Source organism: Lampetra planeri, chromosome 40 (genome assembly GCF_965212315.1).
Source record: "Lampetra planeri chromosome 40, kcLamPlan1.2.h2, whole genome shotgun sequence".
Lineage (NCBI taxonomy): Eukaryota > Metazoa > Chordata > Hyperoartia > Petromyzontiformes > Petromyzontidae > Lampetra > Lampetra planeri.
Genome location: NC_136146.1, coordinates 7,476,163 through 7,498,254, shown reverse-complemented (window position 1 = coordinate 7,498,254; position 22,092 = coordinate 7,476,163). Strand labels below are relative to the sequence as shown.

At 50.2% G+C, this 22,092-nt stretch overlaps 2 protein-coding genes across 3 annotated transcripts; one reads left to right on the top strand and one right to left on the bottom strand.

Annotated features, from left to right (window-relative positions):
- Positions 1 to 884: 884 nt before the first annotated feature.
- Positions 885 to 6,119, top strand: CIMIP7 (ciliary microtubule inner protein 7). The gene is made up of 5 exons (XM_078613094.1): positions 885 to 1,092; positions 2,967 to 3,089; positions 4,025 to 4,102; positions 4,470 to 4,777; positions 5,386 to 6,119. The coding sequence occupies exons 1-5, from the start codon at positions 1,066 to 1,068 to the stop codon at positions 5,672 to 5,674; spliced, it is 825 nt and encodes a 274-aa protein (XP_078469220.1). The 5' UTR covers positions 885 to 1,065; the 3' UTR covers positions 5,675 to 6,119.
- RENBP (renin binding protein) lies at positions 5,998 to 19,336 on the bottom strand. Of its 2 annotated transcripts, none has more exons than XM_078613092.1 (11): positions 19,239 to 19,336; positions 14,562 to 14,685; positions 13,919 to 13,994; positions 13,336 to 13,411; positions 12,780 to 12,952; positions 12,046 to 12,288; positions 11,474 to 11,555; positions 9,463 to 9,638; positions 8,710 to 8,841; positions 8,217 to 8,304; positions 5,998 to 6,991 (listed from the first exon to the last, which is right to left on the bottom strand). In XM_078613092.1, exons 2-11 carry the CDS (start codon positions 14,660 to 14,662, stop codon positions 6,909 to 6,911), a joined length of 1,230 nt encoding a protein of 409 aa, XP_078469218.1. In that variant the 5' UTR covers positions 14,663 to 14,685; positions 19,239 to 19,336; the 3' UTR covers positions 5,998 to 6,908. The 2 variants fall into 2 exon arrangements, with proteins under 2 accessions (XP_078469218.1, XP_078469219.1); XM_078613093.1 differs by having other exon boundaries at positions 19,235 to 19,314.
- Between the last annotated feature and the right edge of the window lie 2,756 nt (positions 19,337 to 22,092).

Below are 22,092 nucleotides of genomic sequence, written 5' to 3'. Positions count from 1 at the left end.
ACATGCTAATCTCTCACATTAACATAGCCACCTCCGCACACTCGTCGTGCAGGTCGCTGTCCGATCATACATTAACATAATCATCTCACATTAACATGCTAATCTCTCACATTAACATGCTAATTTCTGACATTAACATCACTGGCCCCGCCCACTTCGTTTATGACCCTTGGGCTACACCCATTTTTAACTTTTAAAAATAGCCTGCCTCAGCAGCTTTCCCCCTCTTTTTTCCTCCTGATGACGATCGGTTGTGTTGTGATCGAAACGTCGTAGTTTAAAAAAAAAATTACCTATGAATTCCTGCAGTCACGAAAGCTTTAAGTCAAGATTTAGCAATGATAACGGTTGGAGATCCCACTTAACAGCAGCATTCATATTGCGACTGCCTTCCTCTCCCTGTAAAATTAACATAATATATTCAAAAGTGTAGTTTGGGCCCCGCCTTTATATTGCACGAGCCCACCCAACATTCTGATTAACATAAATACATATTCTTGGTTCTTTCGGTAAAGTCACGTAGAAGGGAAATAATAAAATAATATGAATATTAAACAAACATTTCTTGCTGTGGATTTTACACCTGATGCTTGTGTTGCAGTCGAAACGTCGTGATAATTTTTATAGTTTTATATTTATATTATTTTATTATTTCCCTTCTACGTCAAGAACCAAGAATATGAATCCCTGCAGTCACGAAAGCTTTAAATCAAAATTTAACATAAATACGTTTTTAAGGCGCTCCAACCCTCAGATATGTAAAAGTATCAAGCCACGACTTCAACCTATATAATTAACATAATATATTCAATGTTTTCCCTTGGCCTCGCATATATTAGCATAGCTAATGAACAATAACAACTCGTGGCGTGACCATGGCAACGCGGCCTGCGCGGCGCTCTTGGGAAAGCGGCCTCCTTTGAGGTTCTTTTTTAAAGGGAACGAGGGAGGGAGGGGGATTACATTTATTAGAGCCATCGTAACAAAGACAACAACTTAACAAAGTTAAACACAAACTACGATTCGTCATAAAGACGAAGGGGGGAGAGGCGCTGCTGCTCTGCAATGGCGAGCGACACGACCGGCTCTTGGGTGAGAGACGCACGCCGCGTATTGCACTGTAACTAATAATGACAATACTAACAGTAGTAACAGTGATGTTAATGTGTGTGTACATGTTTATTAGTCAATTAATTCCCCTTTGCCGGGTTAGGGCCTCGGCACGCCGTGCGAGCCGTGGTGGTGATGGGGGGGGGGTATTTGACCATACTTCACCACGCTGGTCACTGTGAAGGCGTGGAGGCATCAAGGCACAGAGTACAGCAATGGAAAACTTAAGTTGGAGCTTTCGTGACTGCAGGAATTACTCTTTGGTTCTCTCGGTGAAGTCACGTGTAAAGATAAAATAATGAATAAAATACTAGCATACGACGTTTCGATTGCAACACAAGCAATCAATATCAGGTATAAATGAAATAGAAACACAAATCTAGTATACTTAGAAATGTAATGTAATACAACAGAGAGTCGGATAACATAACAGTCAACACCCTACCTGGTTGATTACGTTCTTCCTGAGAATGCTAAATTTGAGAGAGAGAGATGAAACACAGAACCAGAGACATATAGACAGACATATAAGCAGACAGATATCAATGGGCAGCAATGGACTTGGAGCAGCCTACAACACCTGCTTATGCACCGTGGCCCATTCGAGCAATATCCAGGCTCACGCCTGCTTAGCTTGACACAACGCGGGGTGCATTCCAGACCATGAAGTCATTAACCGCGGTCGTGGTTAATTATAATAATGACTCGGCAATGATAACGTCAATTATTTACCCGGCAAAGCCTCACTGGATCTCAACTATTCTGCCACGGTGCTGCAACAGTCGTGTTGGGCCAGTCCACTGCTGGATGAGGGCCTCCCCACGCAAGTTGCGGGTCGTGGGGCGGGTTAGTTGACCATACTTCACCACGCTGGCCATTGCTGGTAGATAGATGGCAGGACGGCAAGTGGATTGAATCCATCTGTGCGGAACTGTGGGCACGCCCTCAATACACGAGGGGTCTCTATTGGTGGGGTGGAGTGGTGGCGCAGTGGTTAGCGCGCCGCGTAATGAATTAACGATGGCGAGTGATGTATTAATAGGTCCTGGGCCTGCCACTTTTCCAACCCGCGCATGACCACCGTGGTGAAGTATGTTCAAACAACCCCTAAGACCCACATGGACACGACTCGACGGCCCTCATCCAGCAGTGGCTTGCATCCGTGCACACGAATATGCTGGGCTCAAGCCGGTTTTTTTTCAGTCAATATTGAGATTCATAATTGATATTCGGGTTGGGCTACGTCATTTTAATACCGTATTCCAAATGTACCACTTTATCCATGTGCGTTAAGGTCACGCTGCAGGATGACCTCTTCCCCGAGCTACGTTATTGGCTGAGGCTGTATATATGGTTTACAGTATTTACACACACCAGTGACAGGATCATTATTTTTACGGCACTTGTTTTTATCCTGTTTGCTGTAAGTTCTGCCGTGAGTTGTATGTGTAGATAATTGTCTTCGCTCCTTGTTACTATCTCAGTATGTCACCAATGTAATGTTTGTAGACCCCTTCATTTCATGTCCTCGCCTTCCATACTCCATGTAACTTATTTCACGTATGTGTAAAAATATATTTAGGCTCGCTGGTCTCGTCATGAAACTGCAATGAAAAAGCACCAAGAGAGGCAGCTATCACATCTGCCTCACCCTGCAGTGTTCTTTAACTGCGGCCCTGCCGACGGTCTCGGCCGACGGTCTCGGACTGCGGTCGCCGTCGTAAAAGAGCTGTTCGTCTCGATGGCCCTTACAAGCTAAAATAACAAAAGTGTCCCAGTGGAGAGCAAATGACCTGGCCGCACTGTTTTGTCAAGCACACCCCCCCCCCCACTCCGTGCCCGCGTCTTTCGTCCAGTTCCCAACCGGATTCCATGGACACTTCAGGAGCCGCTCCCGCAACGACATGGATCAGACGTTCCGGCTTGCTGCCCGGCCCACGCCGCCTTTGGCGTTCGCGCGCCGCCTGCAACACCCGCGGGTGAGCCCCGGGCCGCGGGCGGCCTGGCCGCGCCTGTTGCCGCCAGCTGCTTTGAAACCGAGAGCCACCGAAATGAAACTGAAGGTCAACTCGATCAGGGGTCGGCAACCTTCGGCTCCGAAGCCGCATGCGAATCATATTTGGCTTCCACCCCTTGCGTGTAGTCAATAAAAAAACGCGTACATTTTAAAACATAATTTAACGTAAAGATAATGTATTAAACGTGGCAGAGAATGGGTCGCTATTAAATGTCTGTAAACTAAATTGTTGAAGAATAAAGGGGGGGGACGACGACGACGACACTGAAGGGACGCAGTTTATTCCATCACATATTTTATAATAATTATTAAAGGCATAATGTGTTTGTCACCTGCTGTATACCTGCTGCTGTGTTTGTGCACAAGTATTTCTCTCTGCGTGCCAATCCCTGCACTCGATTTCGCTTGCTGGACGGTCAGTCACCTCCTTGTCACTCTGCTAGCGCTACCACCATTGTTAATATTCCTGTGAACTTCACTCGTTCATGTCTCCACCATATTTCGATGACTCGGTTTACCAGACTGTCTTGTCTCATTCAGTGTTCAACCAACACAGAATCCTAAACGCAGCACCCGAAAAACCGCCATGGAATCGCTCCTACATCTGCATCATACTCATCTCAGAAAGTTGCTAGATTTGCCACTCGTTACTTTGACAACATTTTGTTGCTCGGGGAACCCAAAAGGTCACTTGATCGAACGACAAAAACTCCAAACCGGCAACACGACTGTGGCTTGGAAAGCGTTGTGCCTGGGACTGTGTTTTGGATGAGATTGCGTTGTGAATTCTATTATATTTTGTATTCATGAAGCACCTTTTACCAACGCGCTTAATGCTTGCCGACTACATAATTAGATTGCGTTGTGGCTGGGAATTGCGTTTCTCCTCCCTTACAGAATGGGGCACACACACACCCCTTCTCCTGCCACGACAACCGCCACGCCGGCCTCGGCAGCGTGGGATACTTTCAGACGGTAAGCGGGCACAGCTGGCATGAGTGCGCATGGCATGGTGCGGTGTGGTGGGGTGGCAGAGATGCACGGCCAATGTAACCATCTTGCGCCTGCCCTTCGAACACAACACTGCTGATTCAACTGCCATTCCTGACTAAGCGATGGCGACATCATCATGGAATCATGTGCCAGGCTAGGTGCTCGTATGATGGTACGTTGATGACAATCCCAGGTGTCATCGGTTAATGGACCGATTTGACTGGCAGACGCACGACCTGTGCTCGCACATTCCAATCTGGAGCCTCTTCTACGTGTGATGGCCAATCTTAACACGATGCACATACTGTATGCCTGCCCCCTCACCCCACCACTCTCCACGTGAGCTCAGGGTCTGGGCCGCAAGCGCGTGAGGACTCCGCTGGCTCTGAGCGCCGGCGTGTACAATGGCGAGTTGGTGGCATGGGCGGGCAGCGCGGGGCACGAGGAGCGGCCCCTTGCATCGACCTACCGCCTGGATTTCCCGGGGGCACGGCCCCCACGCCCGGCCTCACTGCCCCCTGCCTTCACCTCGTCGTCATCGCCGTTTCTGCTGCTGCCCCAGCTTATCGCGCCCAGGGCGGCCCTCACCAGTGCGCGGGGCAGCTCATGGCCTGACGATGGCGGCGGGGATGCCAGCTCCGGCTCCACCACTTACAGGCGAGTGGAGAGAAATCCTCGGAAGCTCCGCGTCCACCCACACTGGGGGTTCTGGTTTCAGTGCATCAAGAAACTCATTATTGACCTCAGGCATATACGCACACGAGCAAAGAGCCATCTGGCGACCTGAGTTTGTTTCCCAGCAACGGCTAACATCAGTGGCGAGTAATATCTAAACCCATCTGGGCCTCTGCTAAGTTAAATGAGTGCCTAGTGTGGTGTGTAAACATTAGCACTGGGAGACAAAGATGGTTACGAATGGTGCTGGTCAAACCATCCCCTTGTAACAAGTCTGAAGACTACACAGGGTCCGCAGTGCTCCATATATCAGCCTGAATAGGCACTCGCCAACTGCACAAGAGTGTAATGCTGAACAGGAGGTGTTTTTTCTTCTTGGTTCTTTCGGTAAAGTCACGTAGAATTGAAATAATAAAATAATAAAAATAACATTTAAATAAAACATAATAAAAATAATTCTCACGACGTTTCGGCCACAACGCAAGTAGCCGTCCTGTCGAGGAGACAGAGTCTGAAAGAACCAAGAAGATGAATCCCTGCAGTCACGAAAGCTTTAAATCGAAATTTAAGGAGGTGTTTTGTTTGCGCAGGGCTGCCCACGGCCGGCCAATCGACCGCACGCAGCTCGCGCTTCACAACGCTATGCCTCCCGGAGAACCGTGGGGCCCGCTACACCACCACGGCCGGCCTGGCACACGTGGCGCCTCCGCCGCACCATCCCCGCGCCCGCTTGGCGTGGCCGACTGCCTGGTGTGGTCGGATGAGACACGGCACCACCAGGTCCAGCACAGGCTGCCGGCAACAACGACAACAGTGGCGGTGGCAGCTACGCCCCGGCCCTCTCAGGGATCAGAGGCTGCGGGGCCTGTAACGAAGTAACGGCCCACCGATTAAAATTGATTCCCAACCTCGCGAGAGGAAGTGTGGCACGCCCAGGGTGGCAACACAGAAGGCAGTATTAATTGTCGGGGAATCACTGGAGTTTGCGATGAGTCGGAAGTGAATTTAATCAAAACGTGTAGCACCTCAAATTTGCACAAATGTAAAATCTACAGCACTCACACTGTGATCGCCTTCATTATATTTTTATTAATGTAAAATAAAGATTAGAATTAGTATACGAGTGCAGCTCTTTGGTGCCAAAGTTTTCCCAAGAAATTACAGGCTGCTGGATGATAAAAAAAAACTTGATTTGTTACAGCTTACAGCAGATTGCATATTTTATTGATTAGTTCACAAAACGTTACAAAAGCTTTAAGACATTTACTATGATTGTATTCATTTTTTGGTTTCAACAATCAATAAAAATTGAAATGATAATCAAGTGGAACTGCAAGCTGAGTGCATTAAGATGAGCAGCAGAGGGGGTGTGCAACTCCCACCCACCTCTCACCACACCTCGTGCACCCAACCCGCTACCCCGCAAAGTAGGCACGTAACGATTCGTCAGTTCAAGTCGATTCATATATACGGCGCGATACATGGTTCGCGCTGTGCGTGAGAATCGATTGCTTGCAATGCACAAATGTTTCCCTTTATAGTCAACGTTCATAATGAAGGAGACGTAAAAAACGACACAGTACGGACGGTACAAATGAGAAAAATTGCAGGCTGCGCAAATCAGCATAGATGAGATGGCAGATGGGACAAGCGATAGTGGTGAACTATAAACAATGAGCCACAAGAAAATACAATGGAGATGGACATGTTGTCACTGTACAAACGAGACATTACAAACAATACAGCGCAAGTTTAATACGTAGCTTTTCACGACCAGTATTATTCAGACAGTAGTGGCAGTACTAATGAGAGGCAGTTCAAATAAGACCAGTACTGACAAACAGCACACACCGTGAAAATGAGACCAAAAGGAATAGATTCTGCAATTCAATCAAAACACCCCTCCATGTCAGTTCATTAAATCATCGCACACCAATCAGCACAAAAGCATTTTGATTGGGCTCACATTCACCCACTGCGCCTCTGCTGGTAAGTGCAATCACCGTCCCTTTTTCCAGTGGTTGAATTTTTTCGTGGGGTCTGGGCTTGGTTGGCAGCCGTGAGAGGCCCGAGGGTTGGACACCCTGGCCTACCCCGAGGCCTACCCCGAGGCCTACCCCGAGGCCTTGGAGGCGTCCGTCAGGTCGGCCAGCATCTTCTCACACATGTAGAGGGCGCGGGGTACATGGAAGCAACCTGGGGCACATGTGCACAGCGAAGATAGACCGAGAACAGAGGTCAAGGTCAAAAAGTCATCGCAGACAATGCTGTCCATGCCACTACACGTCACAGTTTCCTTCTCTCTTGATAGATCTGAAGGGTATTGTCAGGTCGCCAGCCAAACTTCGAGGACAGCTCTTAAAAAAAACTCCCATGGGACACCATTCACAGAGCGCAGCTCAGAGGTCGCAATCGGGTACCCGATACCCGTACCCTACCCGATACCGGGCTACCCGTACCCGGCCGGGTATCGGGTAGGGTACGGGTACCCGTTTGCGACCCTGGTGCGGCCGGGTACGGGTAAGGAATCAAAACCCGTTTGCGACCTCTGGCACAGCTGCCATTTGCCAGAATGCAGTGGCAAAGTCACCACAGAACTTGCGTGAAGCTAGGCGCTCTCTGAGAATGTACTGAAATGCCTCCTATTATCCACTCTTCCTAATATCCACACCCAAAATCATTGCGCTGATTTACCTATTATCTGCACAACGATACTTCCCATCTTGCATGCTCATCTGGCAGGGCGTGAAACAACGCTTAATGATGTAACAAGAATAAGCACAACTGGTCTACACAGGAGAGCCTCACCACCGAGTCATATGACTCTTTTTCGCGAGGCTTCTGCATTGGGTTTTTATTTCAAGTTGTTTTCAGCCAATTATTGACTGATGTGTTCACGGTGGTGGTGGCGACTAATAATTTGGAGATTATGGACACAACGGGGCTTCATTTCTCACTCTATATGTGTCCAGCTGCTGCTAGGCTTGGCTTGGAATAGAGATTATCGGCGGAAAGCACTGGACGTCTCTGAAAAAGAGCTTCATAGCTCATCGGATTCCTCCAGTCTAAATAAAGATGCTGATTCTGAGTCCAAGGTACACCTATCTATAATGATGGCGGTGGTGTTCACACAGTAGCTCATCAAAAGATAAAGAGCCCTGTATAGCCGTAACAGACTGTTGGGGAAAGTGCTGTTAGCGATCACCTTTGAAGGCCGGCACGGCACACAAGGGGGTGGGTGGCCAGCACCACGGCCAACACCAGTGATAATCGTCACTGGTGTTGGCCGTGAGCGGGAATCTAACTCGGGTCGCTGGGTTCGTAGCACGGCGCGCTAACTACTACACTGCCGCTCCCCACTAGCCCATCACACACACGCGCGTGTGTACACGTCTGCCGGTTGACCACGTGACCACGCTACCTTTGAAGGGGCCGCCCTTGAACGTGTGCGTGACGCTGCCTTGGCGGTCCAGGTACCCGTACCATTCTCCGTGATCGGCATCCGAGAACTATGGACGAAGAGAAACACGGCCAACATCACCGTCATCATCAGCCATGGTCTATCCACCGCGGGATGAAGGCCGTCGCCATCGCTCACAGTCCTGTCGTGGAACAATCCATCTCGCTCCCGCACATCAGCACAAGTGTCATCGCTCCCAGGATGGTGGTGTTGGTCGTGTTGGAAGTAGAGGTGGTGATGGTGGTGGTGGTGAAAGTGATGGTGTTGTTCTTGGTAGTGGAGGTGGTGGTGGCGTTATTGTTTGTGTTAATCGTGGAGGTGGCGATGACGACGAAGTTGGTGGTGTTGGTCATCTTGGTGGTGGAAGTGATGATGTTGTTGTTGGTCATGTTGGTGGTAGACGTGTCGGTGGAGTTGGTGGTGAAGCTGGTGGGAGCTCCATGGCGGTACGCACATTAGAGATGGAGTAGTCCAAGACGCGGGTAAAGGAGTCGAGGTGGCGGGCCTCGCGGGTCTCGCGGAACGCCATGAGGAAGGCGATGAGCGCCTCACAGTGTGGCCACCACAGCTTCATGGACCATTCCAACTGCACACACCCCGCAGGAGGGACACACACACAATCGCAAGTATACACACAATCAGATACACGTCCACAATATCACACACACGACCAAGTCCACGCGTACGTGGACACATGCACAAGTGTACATCTGCACCCGCAGGGTGCATAGATGTGCCAGTGGTCGAGATGAGCGACGGAGCGGCAGTGCCCAAGAGCACGTCCACTGCGGAGACGGAGCAACGCGTGCTGTTACGTCGCGGCACCACGAGAGATGGACACGGCTCGGGAAGGCTTCACCGCAGCAGTGGATAGATCATGGCTGATCAGGGGTGGATCTAGAAACTTCCCAAAGGGGGGCAAGTCCCAAGATGTAATACTTTTAAATAGGGCCGAACATTAAAAAACAGGCCGCGTATTTTCTCGAGTAAATGTCAATAAAAAAAGTGGGTTCTCAAGGTCTTGGGGGGGGGGGGCATCGCACAAATCGCTCCCTCCCCCAGGATCTGCCAATGTGGCTGACGATGATGATGACGACAATCATGACGACGATCAAAACGATGACGACGACGATGACGACGATGACAACGATAACGACGATGATGACGAGAATGCCGTGTGTGTGTGTGTGGCCATGGTTGCCCGTGCCTGTGTGGGGGGCAGCCCGTCGGCATCCAGGAAGTAGAGGAGCCCCCCGTGCTGGGGGTCCCAGCCGGCACTGAAGGGGGCATCCACGAAGCTGGCGAGCGCCGTGCGTACCAGTGCCGCGTCTCCAAGGCGCGACGCGCGCTGTAGCAAGAACCAGCCGGCCTCGATGGCGTGGCCTGGAACACCCCGGGAGCAGCCACCACCACCACCACAACAGTGTCAGCAGGGGCCACACGATTTGTACACAAAAGTGCTTGCCACTAATGAACCACAATAAATTTCGATTTAAAGCTTTCATGACTGCAGGGATTCATCTTCTTGGTTCTTTTGGTAAAGTCACGTAGAAAGGAAATAATACATAATAAAGATTCCAAGAACACAGGATGAGATGTTACTATCCTTTGTGCAAGCACTTCCAAGAGTTCATGAACAGTGAGCCTGGTGAAATTTGGGGAGCGCATCGTCAGTAGTGTACCTTTGGTTCCTAGGGTGTTTCGGCCTTTCACACTATACACCCTCCCCAAAGGCGGCCAGCGACAGGGTGATCAATCCTACGCTTGCGTCCCATTCCCAATTAGTCATAGGAGTTGCCTTGTTGTTGATAGCCAACATATAATAATTATTTTATTATGCGTACATTTTATTATTTTATTATTTCCCTTCTAATAATAAAATAAAACATAATAAAATAATATAAAGCATATTTTATTATGTTTTATTTGTATTATTTTATTATTTCCCTTCTACGTGACTTTACCGAAAGAACCAAGAAGATGAACCACAGTACCTTGCTGATCTCGTCAAGGAGCATAAACCATCACGCGAACTGCGGCCATCCTCGCAGCAGTGGCTTTTGGCTGACCACTGAACAAAGACGGTCACCGCATCGCATGCTTTCAGATGCGCTTCTGTAGCGGTCTGGAACACTCTTCCTTCTGATATTAGGAAGTCACTAGAGCTATGCAATTTTAAATCTAGATTGAAAACTCATTTATTTGGAACTGCTTATTGTGCTTAGTTTGTTGTCCTTCCCCTGTACCTCCGATTAGTCTGGTTGGCTACATAGAGTGCGAACAAAGTTCAACATACATACAACACAACCAACACGACTATTAGCACCAGCACAGACAGCAACAGCTCCACCACCACAACCATAACCTCTATCAGCACCATTACCAGGACCACGGACAATCTCACCACAACCAGGACCAGTATTGGCACAAACAGCAGCGCCACCAGCAACTCTGTCGCCACCACAGCACAACTAGAACCAGCAGCCGTAGAACAGCCAGCACCACTATCAGCATGACATTTGCATCATAAACAATAGCACAGACAGCATCACCACCGCCAGCAGCACTATCAGTAGGACTAGCATCACCAATACAACCAGCATCACCAATACAACCAGCATCACCAATACAACCAGCATCACCAATACAACCAGCATCACCAATACAACCAGCATCACCAATACAACCAGCATCACCAATACAACCAGCATCACCAATACAACCAGCATCACCAATACAACCAGCATCACCAATACAACCAGCATCACCAATACAACCAGCATCACCAATACAACCAGCATCACCAATACAACCAGCATCACCAATACAACCAGCATCACCAATACAACCAGCATCACCAATACAACCAGCATCACCAATACAACCAGCATCACCAATACAACCAGCATCACCAATACAACCAGCATCACCAATACAACCAGCATCACCAATACAACCAGCATCACCAATACAACCAGCATCACCAATACAACCAGCATCACCAATACAACCAGCATCACCAATACAACCAGCATCACCAATACAACCAGCATCACCAATACAACCAGCATCACCAATACAACCAGCATCACCAATACAACCAGCATCACCAATACAACCAGCATCACCAATACAACCAGCATCACCAATACAACCAGCATCACCACTGACAGTAGCAGCAGTGTTATCGGTATGGGCAGCACTGCTCTGTTGGTTACCCGGGTTCTGCAGGCGCCCGGCGCTGCCCGGGAGCTCCTCACCATCGGGAGTGACCGTCTCCAGCACGACGGAGCCACCCCTCTGTCACAAACGCACACACGGATACAGACACACACGGACACGCACGCACACACGGATACAGACACGGATACACACGCACACACGGATACAGACACACACGGACACGCACATACACACATGGATACACACACATGCACACATATCCTCACACGGCGATCCACGGACTCACACGATGACCCGCAGAGTCACGGCGTGTTCCACTGTTTGTCGCTGTGTTTGGCCGATTCTCTATGTTCCCGCTTGTGGAGGAGGTGAGGGCAGCGTGGCTACTATGCGAGGCACCCCATTGCTTGCGGCGGGGGTGGGGGAGGTGGGTGACAGCGAGCCCCGAGATGGCCGAGTGGCGATGGTGGCGGTGATGATGGCGGTGGTGGTAACCGCGATAAGAGGGGTTTAACCGGGACAATGTTTGCGGTCTCCCACGCTGCCCGGCGTGCGGCCGGCTCTCCCGACCATCGCTCGTGCGAGGAGCGCAGCCAGGCGCTCGCACCTGCAGGTGTTTGAGGATCCGGTCGACGCACCAGCGGCCCAGCTCCGCATTGCCATCGTCCCCGCCCGCCGCCCCCTCCCCCTCCTCGCTGGCCTCCTCCATCTGCTCCAGCAGGCACAGCAACATCATGGGCACGGCGAGCGAGCTGTCGGGTGTCGCGCCGGAGAGCTGCGGACGCCCGAGGCCGGAGGGGTCCTCGCGCACCCAGCGCACGATCTGTGACATCATCTCCTTGGCGGCCACCTGAGATGGAAATGCATGCACGGGCACGCACATGGCACACGCACGCACGTGCAAGGAGAGGCACGGGCACATACAGTCACATGCGTAGACATGCACACGTGCACGCAAACAAACTCCTGCACAACGACAATGATGCCCCATGCAGCTTTTAACCGGCTATCAATAATAATGCAATTTGTAATGGGCACATTATTTCACCAATGACTGCGACTCTAAAGCAAGCACAGTTAGCGAGCACCTTATTAATGCTGGCATGGCATATTATGGAGTGGGTGGCCAGCAGTATCATTTAATGCTGAGTCGACCTCGTGGTTCAAACATTTGTCACCGATGTTGGCCGTGAGCACGAATCGAATTCGGCTGTTTCATAGCACGCCCCGGGCCGTCCCCCCTAATTCCGTGACCCCCCCCTGCTGCGCCCCCCATCTCCCGTGGACCCCTCTTCCCCGCCACCCGCCGTGCCCCCCCCCACCCCCCCATAGCCCACGCACCGTGTACTTGGCGTCGCCGGTAGCACGGCCCAGCTCGCTCATGGCCAGCACATAGAAGCACTCGCTGAAGATGGTCCTCTGAACCTTGACGGGACGGCCGTCACGTGTCAGCACAAAGGCGCACTTGGGCGAGTCTGCGGAGACGCGCGCATGGCGCAGCAGGAACTCCCCCCCTGGCGGAGCACAGTAGCACGGTCCGACAGGCACCACCGCATGGGGGGGGGGGGGCAGGTGAGGAGGGGGGCACAGGGATGGGGCGCACAGTAGTACAGTCCAAGCTCTACAGGTGATCTGGTTAGGACGAGGCTGGCGGTTGGAGGCGTGAAAGCAGCAGAGCGTGCATGGTGTGGTGTGAGTAACACAAGTAAGCAGTGTATGGGGCACCGTGCGGCGAACACGATAGGCACTGTGTGAGCATTGTTGTTGGAGATGTGGTGAGTTGCGAATGGTGACCGGCGAGTGTTGAGCGACGAGCGGTAAGCAGCGAGTGGTGAGCGGTAAGCCTCGAGTGGTGAGCGGTGAGTAGCGAGCGCCAAGTGATGAGTTGGGTGCGGACCTTTTTTGGCCGCCTCAAGGATCTGTGGCGTGCGGAACCTGGGCAGCTCGCGGTACAGACGGCAGTACATCCACACCTACACACGCAGCACACACACACACACGCAGCACACACGCACGCGGCACACACGGCAGTGCTTGCGAGTTGGTGAATCATCATCGTGAGCCTCCAACACTCAGTAGGTCGAGTCGTGGCGCCCACACCCGTCGGGTGCCTGGTGAGACGCCAGGCAACGTGTGCAACCTACGCCGACTTGCGACGGTCCCCCATCTCCAATGATGCTTCCCCACGGCGTGGTCGAGTACGGTGAGATGCGGTGTGGTACAGTCCCCCACGTGGATTACAAAACATGGCAAGCATTGTCTCTGGTGTTGTTGTATTCACATCGTGCCTTATTTTTTGTCACAGACAATTAATTATTAAAGAAAATCTACTAGTCAAAATCAGATTTGAGGTTTTTGGGGGGGGAGCGATCACCTCCGTCGCCCACCTTTGGATCCACCGCTGTACAGGTGAGACACTGGGGGGTGAGGGAATGAGAGATGAGGGCTGAGGGGAGACGGCTGAAGGTAGCGTCACTGACCTGCCGTCCCTGCAGCCACACATACTTGAGCTCATCGTAGACGGCACCCTCGCGGCCCAGGCACGTGAAGAAGCCTCTGATCGCAAGCCGCGAGGTGGGCAGTGGGGGGGGTGGGGGACCACAGTGCGGGCCGTCTCATCGGCAGCAACAACAACAACAATGGTGATGATAAACAATGGTCATGATGAGGAAGCTGCGGTGAGATTTGGGGTGGGGGGGGAGATTGGGAGGTCAGTCCCGTCAGTAGTAATGACGATAATTTGATTACATAGCTAAAAACGATGGCAATGACGACCACGATGATTGTGATGATAATATGTAAAGACAATGATGATGAAAATTAAGATTATCGTGCAGCGTTGATATCAATGATGACGCTGATGATAATAATGCTGAGAATGATGGTAATAATGATGACAATGATTATGCGTTTGTGGATTATGATCACAATGACTATGATGATACAATGATGCTGCTGCTGATGATTATTATGACAATACTGACAGCAAAGTTATCATAGGTGACAATGATAACGACGACTGCGGAGCCTTTTTCATCCCCGAGGTGTGTGGTCTGAGGTCAGGGGGTCAAGAGGTCAGGCCAGGAGGTATGGACGTGGGTGCCGCCCCCCTCTGCGCCATACCCGTGCTCCTGGTCATGTGAGTGCCGCAGCCAGAACGCCATAACGTGGTCGAGCTCGGTCCGAACCCGGGTCAGCAACTCAGGCAACCGCTTGGTCGCCATCACCCTGGGTAGTGTGACACGCGCTGGTGGGGGGGGCGGGGGATAACGGTGCTTCAGCTGCTTGTGAACCTCGTGGAATCGCTCCCTTTAGGTGTTGTCCTTCCATACTCTTTGGTTCTTTCGGAAAAAGTCACGTAGGTATAAAATAAATTAAATCACGACGTTCCGGGCGCAACACAAGCGTCCGTCATCAGGTGGGACAACCACAGCAAGAAACAGTTGCTGAAGTGGGCAAAAGGGCTGCTGTAACAAGAGGCTATATAGGTAAGAAAGGGGGAGGAGCAAGAGGGGAGAGATAGAGAGGGGGGGGGGGTCCTTCCCCCGCATCTCAGATGAGCACAGTTGGCTACGTACACTACGAAAGGAGTTCAACATAGAGACTGTAAATACGACCGTTCGTAACGAACGAGGCAGTATAAACCAGACATGGCGTAAAAAAGGTATACATAACACGAGCCTAACAATAAAAACGTGTAAAAAGCACGCGGTCTCTATGCATCGAGCCAAAACCATCAGCAGTTCCTGAAGTTGTGCATTTCAGAGACCGAGTCGCGTGCATGGTTCCTGGGCCCGCACTATTACTCTGTTGCGATGGTGGGTGCCCTGTCGCCGTTTACAGATTTCAATACCAGCGACACGTAGTGGGCGGCAGGGTTGGTGGTGTGGTGGTGACACTCGTGCCTCACATCAAGGAGGGTCTGGGTTTCATTCCCGACTCGGTGCCTTTCTACGTGGAGTTTGTACGCCATCTCTCTCTCTCCATTCTACATGGGTTTCCTCCGGGTTCTCTGGTTTCCTTCCACAGCTAAATACACGACACACACAGAGTGTAACCGGTATGATACATCCCAATGCGGAGCATATTACCTGCAAATCACTGAATTCGAATCACACACAGCAGCCACATTGCCCCTCCCCCCCTGGCTACTGCGAAAAAACTTCACGACCCTCCTGAAGAAGTTTTGAGACTAGGTGAGGCTTTCCTGGGACAGCAAGTATAATAATATATACGGTCCCAACAAGGTGATCAAAACAAACGGAGCGCACACACGAAGCTACTACACGCGTGACGAACAAAACGAGGACGTGCCAGATGAGACGGGCAAAACACAAACGAGGCTGAGAGCAGGGAGTGGGCACCGGTCACCCTGAGCCCCTTCAAGTGGAGTCCAACTCATGTCGCACCGAGTCCGGGGAGCCGAATGCAGACCCGACGCTCGCTGCAAAGCGTGGGACGCGAAGGCCTCCCCTGTGTGCAACCCCCCCAACCCCCCCCCCAGGCCAAACAACCCCGACAAGTCCACAGGGAATACAGAAACACGTGTGTCATTATACAAGCAAACCAGCACACGTGCCAACAACACTGCGTGGCCCTAAGAGAAAAATATATGATGGGCGACGTTTCATGGTAAAACGCAAAAAAGTGCCATTTCCCGAAACTTCACATATTTCTATGATTTTAAGGGCACGCAGTGTTATTAACGAATGTGTTGAGTTTTATTGTCCCTTATGCACCACTAGCAACGCAAGAGCGTCACCAAATAATGTACACTACGATAGAATAAAATCACGGCGGTGGAGTGGTGGCGCAGTGGATAGCGCATTGCGCTTCGAACCTAACAAATTTTAAAATTAGAATTCCCGACCCCGGCGAACATCAGCGGCGAGTGACATCTGAACAGCGCCCCGAGTTCTAAGCAAACGAACACACTTAAACAATACGAGCATTGACCAACGTGGTGAAGTATGGTCAATAAACCCCCCTCCCCCCCGCCCCCATGACCAACACGGCGTGCTTGGGGCCTTTCTCATCCATCCAGCAGTAAAATGGAACAGCGGCTGTGTACATTCATCCTGGCTGCAAAGTTTGGTCGTACATTTTATATATATCGTTTATTGTAAAATTTAAATCACAGTTCCTATGATTACTGTTGTTACATTGTTCTTATAGCGTTATTTTGATTTCGAAAACATATGGGTAATCTAAGTTGTATTCTGGTTGATATTGTTTGACTTGCATCACACTGGGATTTTTGCACACAGCGGTTTTTTTTGGAAGATTTGCTGGTTTATCCAGGATGTTTCTGTTGCGCGTCGTCGCTTTAAAATGTTCTCCGTTCATATTTTGTTTGTTGCGGTTGCACCCGACTCAAGAGCCGTATGGCTCACAGGACTATACCTAATAAATGAAACTTGAAATCCTCTAAGTGCAGGCTGAATTAACAGGTGGTTTGAGCGGAGCACAGATGTTCGCGTTAACCATTAACTGGAGAAGCGCTGAAGCTAAATGCAGCAGCTGCGTCGAGATTATTACCACGCACTATTAACCTCGCCAGCCCATCTCCAAGCCTGGGGTGTGTCATTCAGACGCTGTCTTCTCGACAGACCTGTTCTTCACCTGAGGACGGCTGCTTGCGTTGTGGCCGAAACGTCGTGAGAATTATTTTATTATGTTTTATTTTTATGATTTTATTATTTCCATTCTACGTGACTTTACCGAAAGAACCAAGAAGATGAATCCCTGCAGTCACGAAAGCTTCAAATCGAATCTCGCCAGCCCAGTTCAAATCCCAGGCACGGCTAACATCATTTGCGAACATCTCAACTGGCCCTGGGTCTCTCCACCACCAACCACAGCCCCCCCCCCACCCTATTTACCAACCCGCACTGACCAGCGTGGTGAAGTATGGTCAAACAACCCCCCCCCCCCGGGAGACTCCATCTCGCACTGCCCCACTGTGGCATCAATCCCTCTCCCAAGCGCTCTTATAAAAGTGATTACCTCGCTCAATTCAACGCACCTCGTCAACTCTTTGGGGCCGTCCATAAATGACGTCACGCGATTTTGAACGATTTTGACCCCCCCTCCGCCCTTCGTCACACGGCGTCACAAAAAGTCAGACCCCCCCCCTCAAATATGACGTCACAAAGCTCTGCCCCCCCCACCCCTCCAAAATAAAACATGCTTCAAATCGCTTTAAACTATTGTCATTGTAAAGTGCGTATTTAATGTGGCACTGCACTCTGATGTTGTAGGAGAAAACATTTATTAAAAAGTATATTTAATGAAGTAGAACGTGTTGTCTATATTTATTTAAAGTTGCACATTGTCACAAATGTCTGACCCCCCCCCCCCTAGGTGCGTGACGTAATTTATGGACGGCCCCTTTACCCACTGCAACTTTGGTGTGTGCCGTTGGTTGCGGGCCGCTTTACACCTCATTGAGCCTGTGCTCCGCAGCTAATGAATAACACATTCCTGCGGAGGGAGCTGGTAGGAACGTTGGGTTGCTCGGTCAATGGCCAGGGTCAACGGCGTGGTGTATTCCGCAAATATGCCCGACTGTGAGGGCGGGCACAAGCCGGCGTGAGTAGGTTAAACGTTGAGTTTTATAAGGGCACCACGGGGTGACCAGCCCCTCCCCACCCAGCCCCCACCCTCACCCTCCCCACCCAGCCCCCACCCTTCCCACCCAGCCCCTCTCCACCCAGCCCCACCCCTCCAATTTTTTGATGCACGACGGACGGATACAATAATCCCCTGTGGGCTGGTGTAACCAGGAGGTTCCTACCAGTATAAAGTACATATTACATACAGTACGCATGAATTATACATACACACATAAACCTTATATACATAAAGACAAAGATCCCCCCTATAGCCTTCAACTGTCGGAGCAAGTGTTTGTTAGCGAGAACCTATTAAGTCCGGCAAGGAACGGCACAGGACGAGGGGGTGGTGTGACCAGGACCACGACCCGACCGCCTTCGTCTCCCCCGTGATGATGTTTACACTCGCAGACACAACAACAACAGCCGCCGTTCACCACTAAGTGGCGGTGACGTCAGGATATGTATAAATGTTGAACTTCTTTCGCACCGTACGTCGCCAACCGTGCTAATCGGAGGTGGGAGGGGGAAAGACACGAAACGAAAACACAAAAATCCGTTCGAAAGAAACGAGTTTTCAATCGAGGTGTACAAGTGGATGTGCATTTTGAGGCCACGTGAAGATTCGCATGGGCTCACCGACTTAGAAATGGCTAGTAGATGCCACCAATTGTGCTCCGCCACTGTGTTAACGTTCTGCGTTTTATCCACCCGGCGATATGCTCGTTGTTGTGAGCGTCGCTCCTCTTCCCTCTTTTATTGCTGGAGGTCGCGACATTCACGAGCCCCGTCCGCAGACTCTCTGAGATAGGGCCACCCAATAAAACAAACTAAAAACAAATTTTATTTTACACAATACAGGTTTTTTTTTTCTTTGAGATTTGTATTTTACCAGGTAAGGCCCACTGGGCTATATAGATATTTTTCAAAAGCGACCTGGCCACAGACGATATCTCAACAAAGTGGCTTATCGTGTGGAAATGTATAGCAGCCAAATACTCTAAACGCACGATTCTAACTAAAAGTGGATGAAAACCCCGGAGAAAAATCTGCGCGACCACGGGGAAAACACGCAAACTCCAAATACACAGCAACAGGCGTCAGGATCGTCAACGAACCCACGACCTCCTTGTGTACCAGGCGAGGTATTTAACGTCTCCTAGCCACCGTAGCCCCACTCACTCACTGTGTGTGCGTCTCCTGTCGGCACCACGACCACCACCAGCAGCAGCAGCAGCAACGCCCCGACCGTTCCTCTGTTGCACGCGGGACCCGATCAGCTGATCTACCCCGGTCACGTGACACACCCCCCCCCTCTGAGCCCTCCTCCCCCCCGCCGCGAGACCCACGTGACTCCTCGCCGCACGTGACTCGGCGTGAGAGGAAAAAAACAACAGTTTGTGACGTCACGGCGCGGAGAGATCTCATTGGCTGACGGAAACGATTTTAATTCTTTAGCACGGTTACGCAACCGTTTTGAATTGCGTAGTCCCGATAAACCGAGGGGGCTGCTGTGTCAAGAATCTTTATATAGACCGGATGGAGGAATCCGATGAGCTTTGTAGTTCTTTTTTTACGGATGTCCGGTAGGGGCGTGTCAGCAAATTCCAACAAACAATAGCAGAGCTGTAAACCTATACGGTTTATCCGTATTCTTGTACAGGAAAATTGATGTACTTACAAAAAATCCGCAGATTACCTACTGGATCTCCTCTCTGTTTCAAAGAACAAATTTGACCTAAGGTCTACGCTCATTTACCAGCTTCACATTCCCTATTGCCGTACAAATACTGGAGGAAGGGCCTTTGCTATTGATGCCCCCAGGGTCTGGAATGCTATTGCCAATAAACTGCAACTTGTGTCACTACCTGTGAGATCTTCACTCAAAACTGCTCTAGAGGAGTTGTACACCCCTAGCTGCCACTGAAATTCAGTGGCCTAAAATAAAATGTTTCGCTCCGGATGATCGCTGCAAAGTATGACCTGTGTTTTTATTTAGTGTGCTGATCTTGGAGGTGCATTGGAAAATGTTGATACTCCGACTGATGCTCCTGCTGTTGTGGAGTGACTCATGCAGCCAGCTATGGCTGCAGGGTTTGGTAGTACATGTTGTTTATGTCGTTTATTGTGAAAATTCGGTCACAGTTCCTATGATCACTGTTACATTGCTTTCATGGCTTTATTTTGGTGATTTCGAAAAGTTTTTTGGTTTGGCCATGTTTGTTTGTTGTAGTACGGAGTTAGACTGATGGCCTTAATCTAAGTTGTCTTGTGGTTGTTGTTGTTGTTGTTGTTTGACTTGCATCCCACTGGAATTTTTGTACACAGCGTTGGTGTACGGTGCTTTTTCTGCAATATTTTGCTGTCTTTTCTGGGATTTTCTGCTTGCACTTAGTCACATAGTCACTTTAAGATGTTTTTTTGTTCATGTTTCTGGTTTTTGGTTTGTTGCGGTTGCACCCGATTCAAGAGCCGAATGGCTCACAGGGCTATACCAAATAAATGAACTTGAACTTGAGTTTTCAGGTCCATACGGAGTACAGCCGTTTCAATATAGGCAACATTGTTTCGTCTATTTGTGTTTCTCCCTTGTGATGGGACTTTTCAGGATGAACGTTGAGATTTATAAGGGCACGGGGTGAGCAATAAGGTCTGAATTGGTCTGTAATAAGGTAGGGCACTGATAAGGAGTTGACAGGTATGCAATAGGAGTGCAAAATAGAGAAAAGGTATGCAAGTCATGGAAATAAATAAATATTTTTTTTTTAGTACAAATTGCTTAGGTACGCAAACTCCCGTTGATTTTTCAACAAACACATTCCTGCGGAGGGAGCTGGTAGGAACATTGGGTTGCTCAGTCAATGGCCAGGGTGAACTACGGCGTGGTGTATTGCGTAAATATGCCCGACTGTGAGGGCGGGCACAAGCCGGCGTGAGTAGGTTAAACGTTGAGTTTTAAAAGGGCACCATGGGGTGACCAGCCCCTCCCCACCCAGCCCCACCCCTCCCACCCCTGACCCAGCCCCTCCCCACCCTCCCCACCCAGCCCCTCCCCACCCTCCCCTCCCCACCCCCACCCTCCCCACCCTCCTCTCCCCACCCAGCCCCTCCACACCCTCCCCACCCAGCCCCTCCCCACCCTCCCCTCCCCACCCAGTCCCTCCCCACCCAGCCCCTCCCCACCCTCCCCTCTCCACCCAGCCCCACCCCTCCCATTTTTGGATGCACGACGGACGGACGGACACAATAATCCCCTGTGGGCTGATGTAACCAGGAGGTTCCTACCAGTATAAATAAATATGGAGTATGTTTTAAGTACAAATTGATAATGTACATAAACTGCTGTCGATTTTTCAACACTAAATGCAAGCTTTGGCAAGGCAGCAAAACAACAACAGTCCCAGACCGAACCAAGACAACACAGTTCCTCAATAAAATTGCACGGACTAAACTGCTCTAGTTTTATTTTACCATGTACGGCCCACTGAGCGATAAAAAGCTCTTTTTCAGAAGAGTACTGGCCACAAATGATAGCTCAACGAAGTGGCTTACGTGGAAATGTATAGCAGACAAATACTGTACTCTAAACGCATGTTGTACCCTAAACGAACTTAAACATTTCTGCAAGACAGAAAACAACAATAAGACGCTATGATCCGTAATTAGGTTATTTTGGGTAAGATCGTTTTGTGTGTTTTTAAACGCTTTTTATTAACTCACTGTCTGTTGTATCCTCAAATTTTATAACTCAATTTTTACCCACTTCCCAATGTGATATCGACTGCAAACTTGGTATACTTATGTCATACTGATGACAATACTATATTCTACTAGCATAAGTACCCGGCGTTGCCCGGGTGAAAAATATATTTCTTAATAACCTTACATATATACACAGATGGGCTGCTACCCCTGCCCCCCCCCCCCCCCAGGCACGATCTCCTCGGCCGCTGTGCAGTAATATGTACGGCCTATAGTGTGGTGGGGTGTCGAGGCCTAGTACCGTGCAGAGCCTCCGGCCTCGCCTAGATTGCCCACCC